General features: G+C 39.3%; 1 protein-coding gene across 4 annotated transcripts in view; it reads left to right on the forward strand.

The window, feature by feature from the left end:
- The window catches only part of NTRK2 (neurotrophic receptor tyrosine kinase 2), a 367,515-nt gene that overhangs the window by 56,137 nt on the left and 297,282 nt on the right, over positions 1–14,096 (forward strand). For all 4 annotated transcript variants that reach the window (XM_081264890.1, XM_081264891.1, XM_081264892.1 and 1 more), the window contains 2 exons: positions 473–778; positions 13,377–13,412. In XM_081264890.1, the coding sequence (XP_081121016.1) occupies positions 473–778; positions 13,377–13,412 (342 nt within the window). The remainder of the gene's footprint in view (positions 1–472; positions 779–13,376; positions 13,413–14,096) is intronic.

Here is a 14,096-nt window from a genome sequence, read left to right on the forward strand (position 1 = left end):
AGGGCTCCCTGTACAATTTCCAAAGTTTCCAAAGTTTGTTGTTATTTGGATTATTGAGGGAAGAAGTATTATGAAAACAGTGCCCCTCATTATTTTTGGTAATGAATCTACATAATACCAAGGCAAATATATTAGAAACCAACAAGGATGCCAAGTGAACCCTTTCCACTCTCAGAAATCTCTCGGATTTGTTTGGAGCTGGTTCTCATGTCTACTGATTAGCTTTGAAAAATGACTGTGATGTATGGGTCATGAGTAGAGCAGAGCAAGGAGTTTCTCTGGAGCTCTCTGTAGGAAGTTAAATCAACCTTGATGATAACACAAAATACCGATGGGTTCCAGACTGACTGGTCATGTGTTTCCTTAAACTGAACAATGGTTGAATAAAATCTCTTATTGATGACACAGAAATCTGGAGATGGGGAGATTTCTAAGCTTTCTGATGCTATTAACTCTCTTTTTTTCAATTTAGTTGCACCAACTATCACATTTCTCGAATCTCCAACCTCAGACCACCACTGGTGCATTCCATTCACTGTGAAAGGCAACCCCAAACCAGCGCTTCAGTGGTTCTATAATGGGGCAATATTGAATGAGTCCAAATACATCTGTACTAAAATACATGTTACCAATCATACGGAGTACCACGGCTGCCTCCAGCTGGATAATCCTACTCACATGAACAATGGGGACTACACTTTAATAGCCAAGAATGAGTATGGGAAAGATGAGAGACAGATTTCTGCCCACTTCATGGGCTGGCCTGGAATTGATGATGGTAAGTACCTCTTACTTGTTCATATGGGGAAATAATTAGGTATGTCATTCAACTGTTGACAACATCATGATAAGGTAGATCATTCCCAAACCTGATGGCTTAAACACTATTATTTAGTCTTGTTTATGGGTCTGCAGGTCAGCTGGGTGGTTTTATTACACATGCCTTAATTCTTGGTTTAGTGTGCAGAAACAGCTACCCAGGAGACCTGCTTCTATGGCAAGTGCAGGGTATAAGAGGACAATTAGAAATATGCAGGGCTTTGTTAGGCTTAAGTTGAGGGCTGCTCCACTGTCTCTTCAGCTTGTATGCCATTGGCTAAAGCAAGTCATAGAGCCAAAGCCAAGTCAAGGGGCAAGGACTTTTGCTACTCCAAGGAGGTGATAGGAGCATGAATGATTTGAATAGCAGATTCATATATACAAGTTTACTAGTGAGTGTGTTTGGGTAGTACATAAGAAAAGAGTTGTTGTTGTTGTTGTTGTTGTTATCTCAAGTGTTTAATGAGATTTCACACCCACAATGGCAAAACCATGAACAGATGAATTGTGTTTGATTGACTCATGAAATAGTTAAGATTTATTTTCTGCTGCTTATCCATTTATGGATTTTCAAAATCCTGCATTTTCACTCATGGATCAGAAACCAATATCCTGGACTGTTTTGTTTAGCCAAGCTGAGTAAGCCATCATTTTACTGAATCCTGAGGGTTTTTTTTTTTTTTTTGAGTGAGAATAGTATCTATCTGACCAATGGTTTTTTTGGGGGGGGAGGATGGTTAATATCAGGGGTCCACTCTGATCAGCAAAAGAGTTTCATCGTGGGCTCCACAGCATGATTGCCATGTTTCAAATAATCTGTTTCAGATAACTGTCCTTCAGATGACTATCCCTATCTGCTCAATCATTTTGCCCTCGTGCTTGCTACCATTGTGAGGGCTGTAGCCTATGTTTGGATATTGGGACCCATACATAGATAGAACTCCTCAACATGGCAGCTGAGAGTTAGTCAGAGTCACACAAGGATGACATGGCAGATGGAAGGGAAAACAGAAACATGGAGATCTGAAACAAGGGGCTGCTTGGGCAGCTTGCACCTATGTGGCTCCCAGGGTAGTGCCATGGGCAGAACTGATTCCTGAAAAAAAAAAGTCCCTTTTGCCAACAGTAAGCCAGAGTGAAGTCATTCTTATTAAAGAAGAACTTCCTATTACCCTAGTATTTACTGAGCATCATTTCAACTGACATGTCTCCTTGGTGAGTTCAAATGTGGTTGGAATTATGTAAGCTTGATTTACAGTCAGCCCTTCAAGGGCACATAGCACAAGCCATGTTTGGATGCACAAGCCATGTCTAGACCCTGCTGGTCATTGTAGTCATTCCCATTCAGTCTTCTTCTTAATTGAGAGTTCAGCTGCTTGGCTCTGTTTACTGTAGCAAATCTCTAGATTATTGTGTTTCTTCCTGCACATTTGTGGGACAAACAGCTTCAGGATTAAATCTGGGACAATAACTTTTAATTTGTTTTTAAATAACTTTTTGATTTGTGAGTAATTTTAGATTTACCAAAAAGCTGCAAAGATATTTCAGAGAATTTCCAGAAACCCCCACCCAGTTTTTCCCATTGTTAACATCTTATGTTACTGTGGTACGTTTGTCACAGTGAAGAAACTGACACTGATACATTACTATTCACTAAACTTCAGGTTTTATTTGAATTTCACCATCAACGGCCTTTTAAAACTGTTGGGGGTGAAACTTGATTCAGGCTGAAGGTCTGGAGTTTAAAAACTATCAGCAGCAGGTCTGCATCCTTTGATATCTGCACAGTTAAAGCCAGTGGGTTCTATTTTAGATGGGATTTTGATGTGTTTTCTTTTGAACATTTCTATATGGTGCTAATATTTGGTAGAGCTAAACTCCTCTTATCCATGTGGCCTCGTTTTTATCTGTCATTTCTGTTTGTTTTTACCTAGCTAGTGATGGTAAAGAATTGCTTTTAGGCATTTAAATATCTTGGAGTCTCTCAAGTTTATTTTTCTAAAAAGAAATAACTATTTACCTATAGAAAGCAAAAATTAAGCTAAATTTTATGAAATGTTTTCTCTGTCCTTGTTCATTTATTCATTTTTATTGGATACTTAAAATACAAATGTCTGCTTTTAGACAAGACGGGTTTTGTTTTCCTCCTTAACTGTTTGTTCAAGTACCAGCTGTCAAGGAATAATAAATGAAAGTGGAAATGATAGAGACTTGGCTCAGGGTGATAGTGGATATATATGGCCCTAGTGGGCCATAAACCAGTGTGAACAATTAAAGATTGACCTCACTTGGCTTCTGAGATGTAATCTTTGTGGGTACTTATGAGATTCATAGCCATAGCATTCAGATAATGACCATTCTTAGAATTGCCTCCTTTCCTTCTTAACCCCCTTTAAAACCAAAGAAAATAAACAAATAACAAGCAAAGAATTTTTCCCTGATAGTACTTTTGAAGTTAGGGACAACGGGTCAAGTATGGCTTTACGGTCCGTTAGTATTTCTGCTGTCATCATGTAGTACTTGATGAAGAAGTTTAGCTCTTACAAATCTTCTTGGTAAAAAGTTTCATCTCCTTTTACTCCCAGGATTTTTGATGAGATTCTTAAAAAAATTTTTTTTAATTACATTGCAAGTTTCCTGTTTCACAAGTGTTTTAGTGAGTTTTTTTTTTTTTCCTGCTGTGACTAAAGGATCTAACCAGAACAATTTTAGGGGAGGAAAAGTTCATTTTAAGGCTCACGGTTTCCAAGGTCTTAGTCCATAGAAGACCAGCTTCATTCCTCGGGGCTCAAGGTGAGGCTGAATATCATGGCAGAAGAGTGTGGCAAAGGGAAGCAGCTCACGTGATGGTCAGCAAGCAGGGAGAGAAGTTTCCACTTGCCAGATACAGATATATACCCCAAAGCCATGCCCCAGTTCCTACCTCCTCCAGCCACACCCTTCCACTTCATTACCACTCAGTTAATCCCTATCAGAGGATTAAATCACTGATTGGGTTAAGACTCTTACAACCCAATCAGTTCTCCTCTTAACCTTCTTACATTGTCTCACATGTGAGCCTTTGGGGGACACCTCCCTTCCAAACCATCACAAGAAGGAAGCAGGCAGCAGAACCAGAAGAATGAACATTGCAAACCTGGTGTTTTGAAGAGTAGTTGCTTCTCATTCAGTTTAGAATGGATTTCCAGGGATGGTCACTTTGCTTAGGAATGCATCTTTGAAAACACAGAATGAAGAGTGTTGAAAGAAATCAAAATGTAAAGAAAATCAAATGAAATTTTCCTACAACCAAACTTGGTGACCATGGGAGAAGATGGACTGATTCTACTTAATGTCAGTCCTGATTGTCTTTGCTACTGAGTGGTATGGAAACACAGCGTAGGTAGCAGGTGCTGTGCTCTCCACTTGGAGGAAGGATGGTGCAGCTAGCATTGGCCCAGCACTGGCTCAGGGGTGCCATTCACAGAGTATGAGGATGTCAGGCATCCATTAGAGAAAGAAGCCTGGCAAACCAAGATTGCCAGATGATGTCTTTCGAGGGTGCTGCGGTCATTTAGACTTCACTGCTGGGACCACCCAGGGTGTTAATATGAAGGATAGGTGTGATCCAATCTTTAGATGTCAGTGGGACCCAATGCCTTCTGCATTTGTTGGTTACTGAAAACCTGGATAGTTACTTCTCAGTAACTTTCTTTCTCAAGAAAGGACTTTTTCAAACTCCAGGGATATCCTTGGCCATTTTGAATCCCACATTTAAGAATTGAACTTAACTCTGGTTAGTTTGTGGGAATATTTCATGCATAAAATTCAACTTTCATCTTCAGAATGAAATCTAGTGAACTGTAATGTTTATTTTTCTAGTATACTGAAGAGCACATCTTGTGATGATCATATGAGCTTTATTTTATATTTGTTATTTAGTGCCTGCAAAACTGACTTACTAGGAAAAGTCTGTCTTTGTTTCCAGCAGAGAGGTATTCTATCCTTTGTTGCACATTAGAATCAACTGGGGACTTTCCATTATTATTTTACTTTTTACTATGCTTTCCTGAGGCCTACCTTTGGGAATTCTATTTTAATGACTCCCAGAATGGACTTTGGCTTTAGAAAAAAAATTTAAGATACCAGATAAGTTACCAAGGGTTAGTATCAGTGCTTTGGAGGAGAAGTCTGAGCCAAATTAGATTTGTCTGCTTATGATTAATAATAGACAAACCTTTGGCTTTTTTAGGCTTCAGACAGAATCTCAATGTAAAATAGCATGTCCCATCTGAGTTAGAAATCAGAACTCTGGGCTTGATCTCATAGCCAATTTTCTCCAGATTCAGGCTAGCATGATGGGATGAGGGCTGGAGCTTGCTAGGGTTTTAGTCCCTCTGCTGCCTAGCTGGAAGGGAGTGGGTGTGGGAGATGTCAGGGAAGTTTATTAACTGATGGCTTTGTGCTCTTGGGACCTGGGAATGTTCAATGCGGTAACTTGAACCTTCTTCTCTTGAAATCTTTGTGGATTCTTGGAGATTATTCTCTCTGCCATTCTCATGACACAAGCAAGGAATGGGCTTAGAACTGGGCTCAGGTTCTTTTCTCCAGGAAGAAGCTTTGTGCTATTGGGGTCCCTTTGCCTCTATTGGTGGGCCTGTGGGCAAGATCTGAGACCCCACTCCAACACAGGTTTTCCCCCATGCTGTTTTCACATGGTCCATGGGAGAGTGCTCTAGATCCCTTGTCCCGACACCTCTGGCTGTAGAGGTTGAACCAAATGCTAGCTGAATGCTGTGGCCGCAGGTTGCCTTCACCTTGCCTGGTAGGAGTCAGACCTGAACTTTCCGCCTGCAGGGAACATGGTTAAAGCTCTCAGTGTTTCTGTGGAAGCGTTGGGTGGGGGGATAGCATGGCAACACTTCCCCAAAGAAACTTCTTTATAAACCCTTTATTATTATTTCCTCCTGGAAACCACGGAGAGTATCAAGGTGAATTAGACATATCGAAGGACATAGGTACAGTTTTTACACAGTTCTTTTGTGCATTCTGCTTCTGAGTGCCTCACAACCACTTTGATGTCAGATACTGAGGCAGGAAGAGCCTGATTTAACATCCTGTTTTACACTAGAAATGGGGATTTTGAACAAGATTTCAGCTGTCTCTGGAGGTCTGGGAAACAAAGGGTATTTACTGGGCTATTCCCTTTAGACAGTTTATAGCTAGAGACAGCTCGGATCCTACTTCCTAGGATCATGGCAGGAGTGAGGCATAGGATTGGGGGAATAAAACACAGCTCCTCTTCCCAGTAAGGAAAGCATTCCAACCACTCTGAAAAATAGAAAAGGCAGAGAAACACTTGACCTTTCATCCTGCCCTCCACTCCTCTTCATGATTTCCTTCATCCTGGCTCTAAGAGATCAGCTTTGAATTTCAGGAATGTCCCCATATGGGGCAGGACCCAGCTGAATGAAGATATGTGCAAATTGTAGGCAATGAGAATAAAGGGACTCTTTTGAATGGTTTCTTCTTCTTTTCTTTCTTTCTTTTTTTTTTTTTTAATGGAAGCCACTAAACAGAAAATATTTAGGGAATAGGTAGAACTTCTAAGATTTTACTACTAGTGAGATAAATTCCTATCACTTGCTGTTGATTCAGATGACTTATTCAGATCTCGTGTTTAAACTTGGTATCCTAAGTGTAGTTATCCTGGTCTCTCCTCAAAGGGAATCTTTGGCATGGTGGGAAGGGCTTGGCTTTCAGATGCAGATCTGATTGAATCTCAAATCCGCCATTTTCTACCACCTATATAACTTTGTAGCCATTAGGCAATTTTCCTCACACCTCAGAGTGTGGCTTTCTCTCTCTCTCTCTAAAGTGTTAAGGTTCTAGCACCTACTTAGAAAGTTGTTGTGAAGTTGAGCACATGACAGGCAGGTACTCAGTCACTTTCCACATAGGCACTGAGGATCTAATAAAGAAGCTGCACATTCTCACCGCGCTTTGTGCCCTTAGGGAGAAAATTTCTGCCCGAAAAGGCTTTTATGGCAGAACTGGTTTGGTCCTCTCTAATCCAGAAGCATGGGCTCTGTCAGTTTATCATGGGAGCATTCTAGACTTGGCCCTTTATGGAGAAAATAGTCAAAATTTAGTTCCTAATGGATAAATGTAAGCTTTTATTGGTGTCTGAGTTCTTTTCCCCTCCTCATCCCCCTTTGGAATGGGGCCTGAAGGTGTGTCAAAGGGAAAAAGCCAATCTTCTCTTTCCAGTAACTTTTTTTTTTCTTTTTTTACAGCAGTGGCCAGAGATACTCTGGTCTCAATATTTGGATATCCGACTATTGATTTATGTTTTATTGAAAAGTTGTCATCCTTTATGCCCACTGGAACCTTTCAACACTGATAGAATGCAGCAAGCTGTAAACCAGGGTTACTAAAACTTATACAAACGTATACAATACAGTGCAGATTATGATTTGGTGGATCTAGGAAAGGACTTAGATTCTGTATTTCTAAGAGGCTTTCTCATGCTACTGTTGCTGCTGGTGCCTGAACCACACATTGAGTAGTGAGGATAATGTACCACTGCCCCCAAGAACCTGGGGGAGCCACTGGCTAGTCAAACATCCATCAGGATTATTTTATTGATTCGCTCTGAGGATACTGAATTGTAATGATGAAAAAAATACAGAATAGATGGTGTGCAGAGATGCCCTCTAACTGGGTTTTGCAAAGCGTGGGATGAATTCAATACACAGCTTAGGAGAGTGAAATTAAAAGTGGAGACAGCAGTTGTAGACACACACCTACAGAGCATGGGGTTATCTAAGGATTCTCTGAGGATTCTGATGGATCCTATTTAGCTTACAGGCCAGAAATAAAGACTTGTCTAAGATGAAATTGATCCCCCATGTGGCTATCATTGGAATTCAATCCTACATATAGAAAAGTCTCTTCGTGAACAGGCAAATGTGCACGGAGACTGAGCAGAGATTAGAAGAGGAGGGTTTCTTTTTAAGCAGAAATGAATCACAGAGAGATCACTTACAATTTGTCATGAGAAAGGAACCCAGAGTCTTTGTTAGCATCTTCTGATCAGATAGCACAAGTTCCAAGAATTTTGAGAGTCAGATATTTCTCTAAGTGTGAGCACGTTGATTGAGAGTAGATCGTCTTTTTAAAGTCATTACATGAAGGATTTAATACTTTACACTTGGAACAAATCTTGCTAGAGCACTAGATGATAAAAAAACCCTTGTTTTGAAGCATCCCATTCTTTAGGCGGTGCATAAAGAACGTTTCTCTGGCCCACTCATTCAGGAAGAGTGTCACAGCTCCAGAATGCTCATTCACACAAGCAGTGGGAGTGAGTGACTTATGCTTCCTAATTCGGGAGCAGTTTTCTCCTATGTGAATGCGTGTCAGGAACAAACTATAAATATTGGGAGAATTTTTCCTACTGCTTCTTCCGTGCCGTTTTATCAAAAGATTTATGACGTCTGTGTGAACTAGATCCCTCTATAGCACTTAGAATTGCCCCAAACTGGCCGATTTAGATTTGATCTTACTTAGGCCGATTAACATAGGGACAGGAAATTTCTCCCAAATTTACACATTAAGAAATGTATCCCCCACCCCACTACCACTTGTCCCTAAGTCATTTGTGGGAACCTGTTTCTTGCGCAAGGTGGTGGGGAGTGGGAGGATAGAGAAAGTTCTACCTGCTTTTCTGCCTTAAATAACAGAAGAAAGTATGGTTTGGCTACAGACTCATGATAATCATGATAATTAAGACTTATACTTAAATAGCTCTTTATATCTCAAGAGGACTAATGTTAATTAATTATGCTTTCTGAAGCTCCTGAAGAGTTGCCAGAGCCGATCCTATTATCCTCCCCTGTCCTATGGAAGACTCTTTTGTTACAGAGAAAAGTGAAGAGATTCCCAGTGCTGCATAGCAAATTAGTGGGTCAGGCAGAAACGAAACGCAGACATCTGAATCCCCCTGTGTCTGGGCTCTGAGTTCAGCCTGCTGTTCAGAAAGCAATGAGGAGGAGGGCCTGGTCATCAAAAGGCCACCTCTTGTGTGCTAGAAAGCACTTTCTACCAAAAGCAAGAACAGTTTATTTGAAGAGAACAAATCTTTTGCTATTGCTTTATCATGTGGAATTCTTTGAAATATTTTTCAAGATCACACTAAACAGACACTGTAAATAGAATTGGAAGAAAAGTCTTTCTTTCTTTTTAAGGGCATTAGAGAGGAACTAAAAGCTTAAAGGAAGGAAAAAGATGTGTGCTCCTGGCCTCCACCATTATTTTTATCTTGGTGTCAGAATGCAGAATGACTCCTACTGTCAGGCTACCTCCCTTCTCACCATTTTTTAATGAATATTTTCATGAATATTTACATGAAGTCCTAAGATTTATTCATGAATAGTAACTGAGATTAGAAGCTAGAAATGAAAAGGACCCCACATTAGGTTGTTTGCATGGGACTCAGAGGATGGTGTAGTGCTTTGGTTAATACTGCGGAGAAAAGAGTGAAGGTGATTTTTACTTTTCATGTTTGGAACACCTAAGGTTTCCTCTCTTGGAGGTGCAGGCATGATCTGTTTATCCTGGAGCTTCATTAGGAGTGCCTCCAGAGCTGTAATAAAGTCAAATTGCTCTTTTCACTTGGGGCCTCCCGGCTGTGCTGTGGACCTGGTACTTGCTTCCTATAATTCCTCAGATAAAGAATGAAGAAAAAGTACACATGGCTCTTTAGGATGCCCATAAGACTTCAGAAAGCAGAATCTGACCATCAAATGAGCAGATCTGGGTACCTCATCCTGACTTTCTCTTGGTTGGGAAGGAGCTGTAGTTTTTACACCTGAGTGAGCTGTGAAGGGATCAGACAGCCTGCCATTTATTTGGAACGCCAGTGGGTCTCCATGTTTTCATATTTTATTTTATAGTTTCTCAGCATGAAGCTTTAGGGCTTGATTATACCTCTAGATCCCTGAATCTGATATTTCTTACTTAATGAGAACTATGCAGGTAGTGCTCAAGAAAATATAAGAACACCTTTCAGATCCCCACTACAAGAGCATGGCTCAAGTTGGATGCTCCTTATTTATCTTTTATTCATTCTCTTCATTTGATTATTTTTCTTCTCCTAGCCAGTGTTTGTCTTGCCTCACTTACTTTTTAGTCCTGAATATCTCCAATAGGGTTACCTAACTTTACCATATCATGGTACATAACAGTATATAATGAATGTATTTAAGTAAATGGAACCAGTTAGAAATTAGACTTAAAAATGTGCAGGGTATTTTCAAAATGTGGCCATTGCCAGAAGTTTAAAAGGAAAGTGACAGTTTTTCTGTGTCTGCATTTAAAATGAGTAATGTGACCCTTGTGTTTTCATGAGCTATAGCCTTATGCATCCTTCCATGTGCCAGTCTTAATAACCTTTGTACACAGAGAGGCATTTCTTTATTGTGGAGAGCAGATGTTTTAGCTAGCTTTTTCACTACTGTGACAAAAGACCTGACATTTGGTTAAAAAATAATTTTAAATGATTTAAACAATTATTAATTATTTAATTAAACAATTATTAAATAATTATAAAGGAAGAAAAATTTATTTGGGGCTCATGGTTTCAGAGACCTCAGTCTACAGATGGCTGAGTTCATTGCTCTGGGCCCAAGATGAGGCAGAACAGCATGGCAGAAAAGTATGACAGAGGAAGACAGCTCAGAACATGACCCCAGGAAGCAGAGAGAGAGACTAAGCTCAGCTCAAAAAAATATATATATCTATATACCCCAAAGGCATGCCTGCAATGACCTCCTTTATACACACCCTACCCACCTATGGTTACCACCCAGTTAATCCTTCTCAGAGGATCAATGAACCAATAATTTCACCTCAAATTTCTTAAACTGTCTCACATATGAGCTTTTGGGGGAAGCCTCATATCTACAAAATAATAGTAGATCTTCTTAAGATGTGGTGTGGTGTGCTTGGGAGGGGAAAAAACTATTATTCTTCCTCCTACGTTGCATTTTTGCAAGTTTCATAATCTTATTCTGAATTTGCTTATTACTGACAAACAAAGTAATGTAACAGTACCTCTTATGTATCTGGAAACATGAAGTTAGGGAAAAAGAGAGTGCTTTTCAGAAAGTTCAAATGTAGCCTAATTGTTTTTCTGGTGAACTTGATAGAAAAGAAATGCACTGATACAAATCATAAGTCTGGAAAATGAACTCTTTTCTAGATTATGGGCTAACCTATTTATTTGTGATCCTACCCCACATCCTATTTTTCTATACCCCCACATTTGCTACATTGAATTGATTTGATGCTCTTGGATCTTCCTAGGGGCTTTGTGTGGGTGGTGTGTTTGGGTGTTCCCTTTCTGTGATGCAGTGTATTAAGTCTGTGTGTTACTCATGAGCACTTAGGCCATTTAAGTGGCTGAGATAAACCTGGCTCTGAATTCTCAGTCTTTTTTGTTTTTATGGAATTGTATGTGTAAAAGCATGGTCAAGCTCATCCCAGGCCACGATCTCTGATCTGTAACTCCAGCTGTCTAATTGGAAGCTCTACAGGTGTGCATGTGGAGAGCCCCTCCCACTTTTCCTGGCTCTGACCTCATCCCTCCCTTGGGTCTTGGATTAGAGGATGCTCACAAGGCTGGTGTGACCATGTTGGATTAATGATGTAGGGGAAAGGTTGAGCCAACCTAGGAAGAGAATTCTGGGTCCCTGGCACTTGCAGTGGGTCTATAGTTGAGCTACTGGAGGGTATGTACCCATGCAGACTCAGACTGTGTGGAAGGGTAGGGTGCAGTCTTTTAAAATAATGGATTACTGAGCAGCTCAAAGAATGATTTACTCCCTCTGGGGCTCTTTCCTTCAGCAAGGGTAGTGAATCCCCTTGGAGATGGGAACACTGTTTGGTTTAGGGCCTTTTCAAAGGGAGAAGATTTCAGAGGATTGGTAGGTGCTCTGCAAATGACATTAGAAGGGCTGGCCCTGGGGTCTCTTGATGCTTCATTCATTGAATCACCCCTCAAATTGAAGGGCAGCCCTGAAGTCCCTTTTCAGGGTATCATTTCAGCTATAAATAATTCTGACAATACATTTGGATATAGTGTAACTCAAAACTACTTTGAAATGGTATTGGAGATAATAAAAGTACTTCAATACAGTTGAAACTTACTGGAATCAATGACTGAATTGATGCAGTGCAGTCACAGGTGGATGCATAGGCTGTGTACTGCACAATTTCAGGTGGTGCTATTGACTTAGACTACAGTATAAAGGGTGCCCCTGGAGCAGTGCAAAGTGTGGACACACAGCAATACGCAGCATCCCTGAATTGAACTGCACAGCCATCCATTTAATTTTTTCCCTGGTTAAAATAGATATTCTTCTACTTGAAATGTGTTAAAATTCTAATTTTAACAGTGGGGCCCACTTTTATTTGGTTCTTCATTTAGCCTAATCTTGATTATTCACTGAGGAATTCATGAGCAGAAAACTGGCTCATTTCACTTTGTTTTAATGGCATTTTTCTTTTAAGGGTTCTGAAGTGAAATAAAAATTGAGTAAGCTTTATGGTTTGCAAGTTTTACTATTTTACATGGCAAGTAGCGATGAAAAGTATAGGAAAGTGCTTTGGAAATTCATTTTGCAATCCCTTCAATGTTATAACAAAATTTAATTTTATTTACAAGTAGGCTTTCATGTAGAGATCCAGTTAGCTGCAATCAGAGAATAAGTAGCAAATGTTTTTGTCACCAATTCTTATTGATGTTGACCTAAAAAAAAAAGTTTTTAAATGTTTTTGACAAGTTTCATGGGCATTACCTCTAAAAAAATATTCTGAATATCCTGGTGACTACAGAAAAATCCCAAAAAATTAAGTTGGCATACTTTTACATTGCTCTCCAATAACATTTTTTATAAACTTTTATACACATCATCAATGATTTGAATAGAGAAAGTATTTTTCTATGTTGCATTAAAACAAAAAAATGGGGGGGGGGGTTTCTTCAGCCTTAGAAACCCTCCCTGAAGAAGAAGGGGAGAAAAAAATGTGCTTTAGATATCATTTTGCAGCATGTTAATAATATGTTCATGAATGCAAATGGCACTGCTATATATAGCTTGACAGTACCCTCTAAACCATCAGAGAGTAACAAAAGTGGTTTGGAAATTACCTGTCTCTTGAATAAAAATGCCAAAATTGCAGTTAGCATGGCCAACTGTGTGTAATAGAAACAGTATATATAAAAAAGCAATGGTCATAATTCACTGATCTCTGAAGTTTTCCCAAAGTGATTTGTGATTTCTCATTATTCTTTTCTTTGTTGGTGGGATGGAACTTAATTGGACGGAACTGGGGAAGAGAAGAGTTAACATGAAGCAAACTCAGACTTTGAGGTTATATTTACCTGTGCTGTTTATAATCTATTTGATTATGAAATGTTCAATATATATTAAATACATTTTAGTTGGTAAAGGTTAGTAATTTTTCAACTCCAAAATGCATACACTTACAAATGTTTGTTGTTTGCTTTTTAGGTGCAAACCCAAATTATCCGGATGTACTTTATGAAGGTAGCTATCATTTTCTCTTCATTTTGTATTTTTCAAAATGTTTGTGTATAATGAAATAAGTCAACTAAAAGAAGACTTCTAAATTCACTTAAATATACATTTAAGAATTACATGGGCCAAAATAACATCTTCAGAAATCATTCAGTATTGATGGCCATTTTCCCTTGATATTTTCAATGCCTGTAAATAGCACTTTCTCTCTCACACTCTGTTCTTGGAAGTAGTAAATCCATTCTGCTGTAACAGACATTTTGTTTCCATAATTGGGAACTAATTACCTGTTTAAAAGCCATGACTACCAAGAAAAGGGAGACATATCAGTTTCTGGCTATGACAGTAAACCCAATTCAAAATTGTTTCTTGTATATTGAGAAAGTTGAGCTCCTGTCAAACAGGAACTTCAAAGGGAGAGCTTGCTTTAGGATTGGTTAAACCTACAGCTTAGCCATATCATCAGGGACCCAAGTTCTTTTCATCTCAACATTCCCCAGACCGTGATGCCAACTTCACCAAAGGCCAGTCCCTTTATGTTTGACCATGTGGTTGATAGGAGTTGATGTTGATAGAGGGACTTTTGCCCTTCACATTGATGGGAGGAATGGAAGAGTCATTTAAGAATGATTGAAAGTTATATTGGTTGAAATGTTATATTTATATATTTATTCTAAAAAATACTGTTTTAAA

The sequence above is a fragment of the Spermophilus citellus genome (genome assembly GCF_964194105.1).
Source record: "Spermophilus citellus genome assembly, chromosome: 2".
NCBI classification, from domain to species: Eukaryota; Metazoa; Chordata; class Mammalia; order Rodentia; family Sciuridae; genus Spermophilus; species Spermophilus citellus.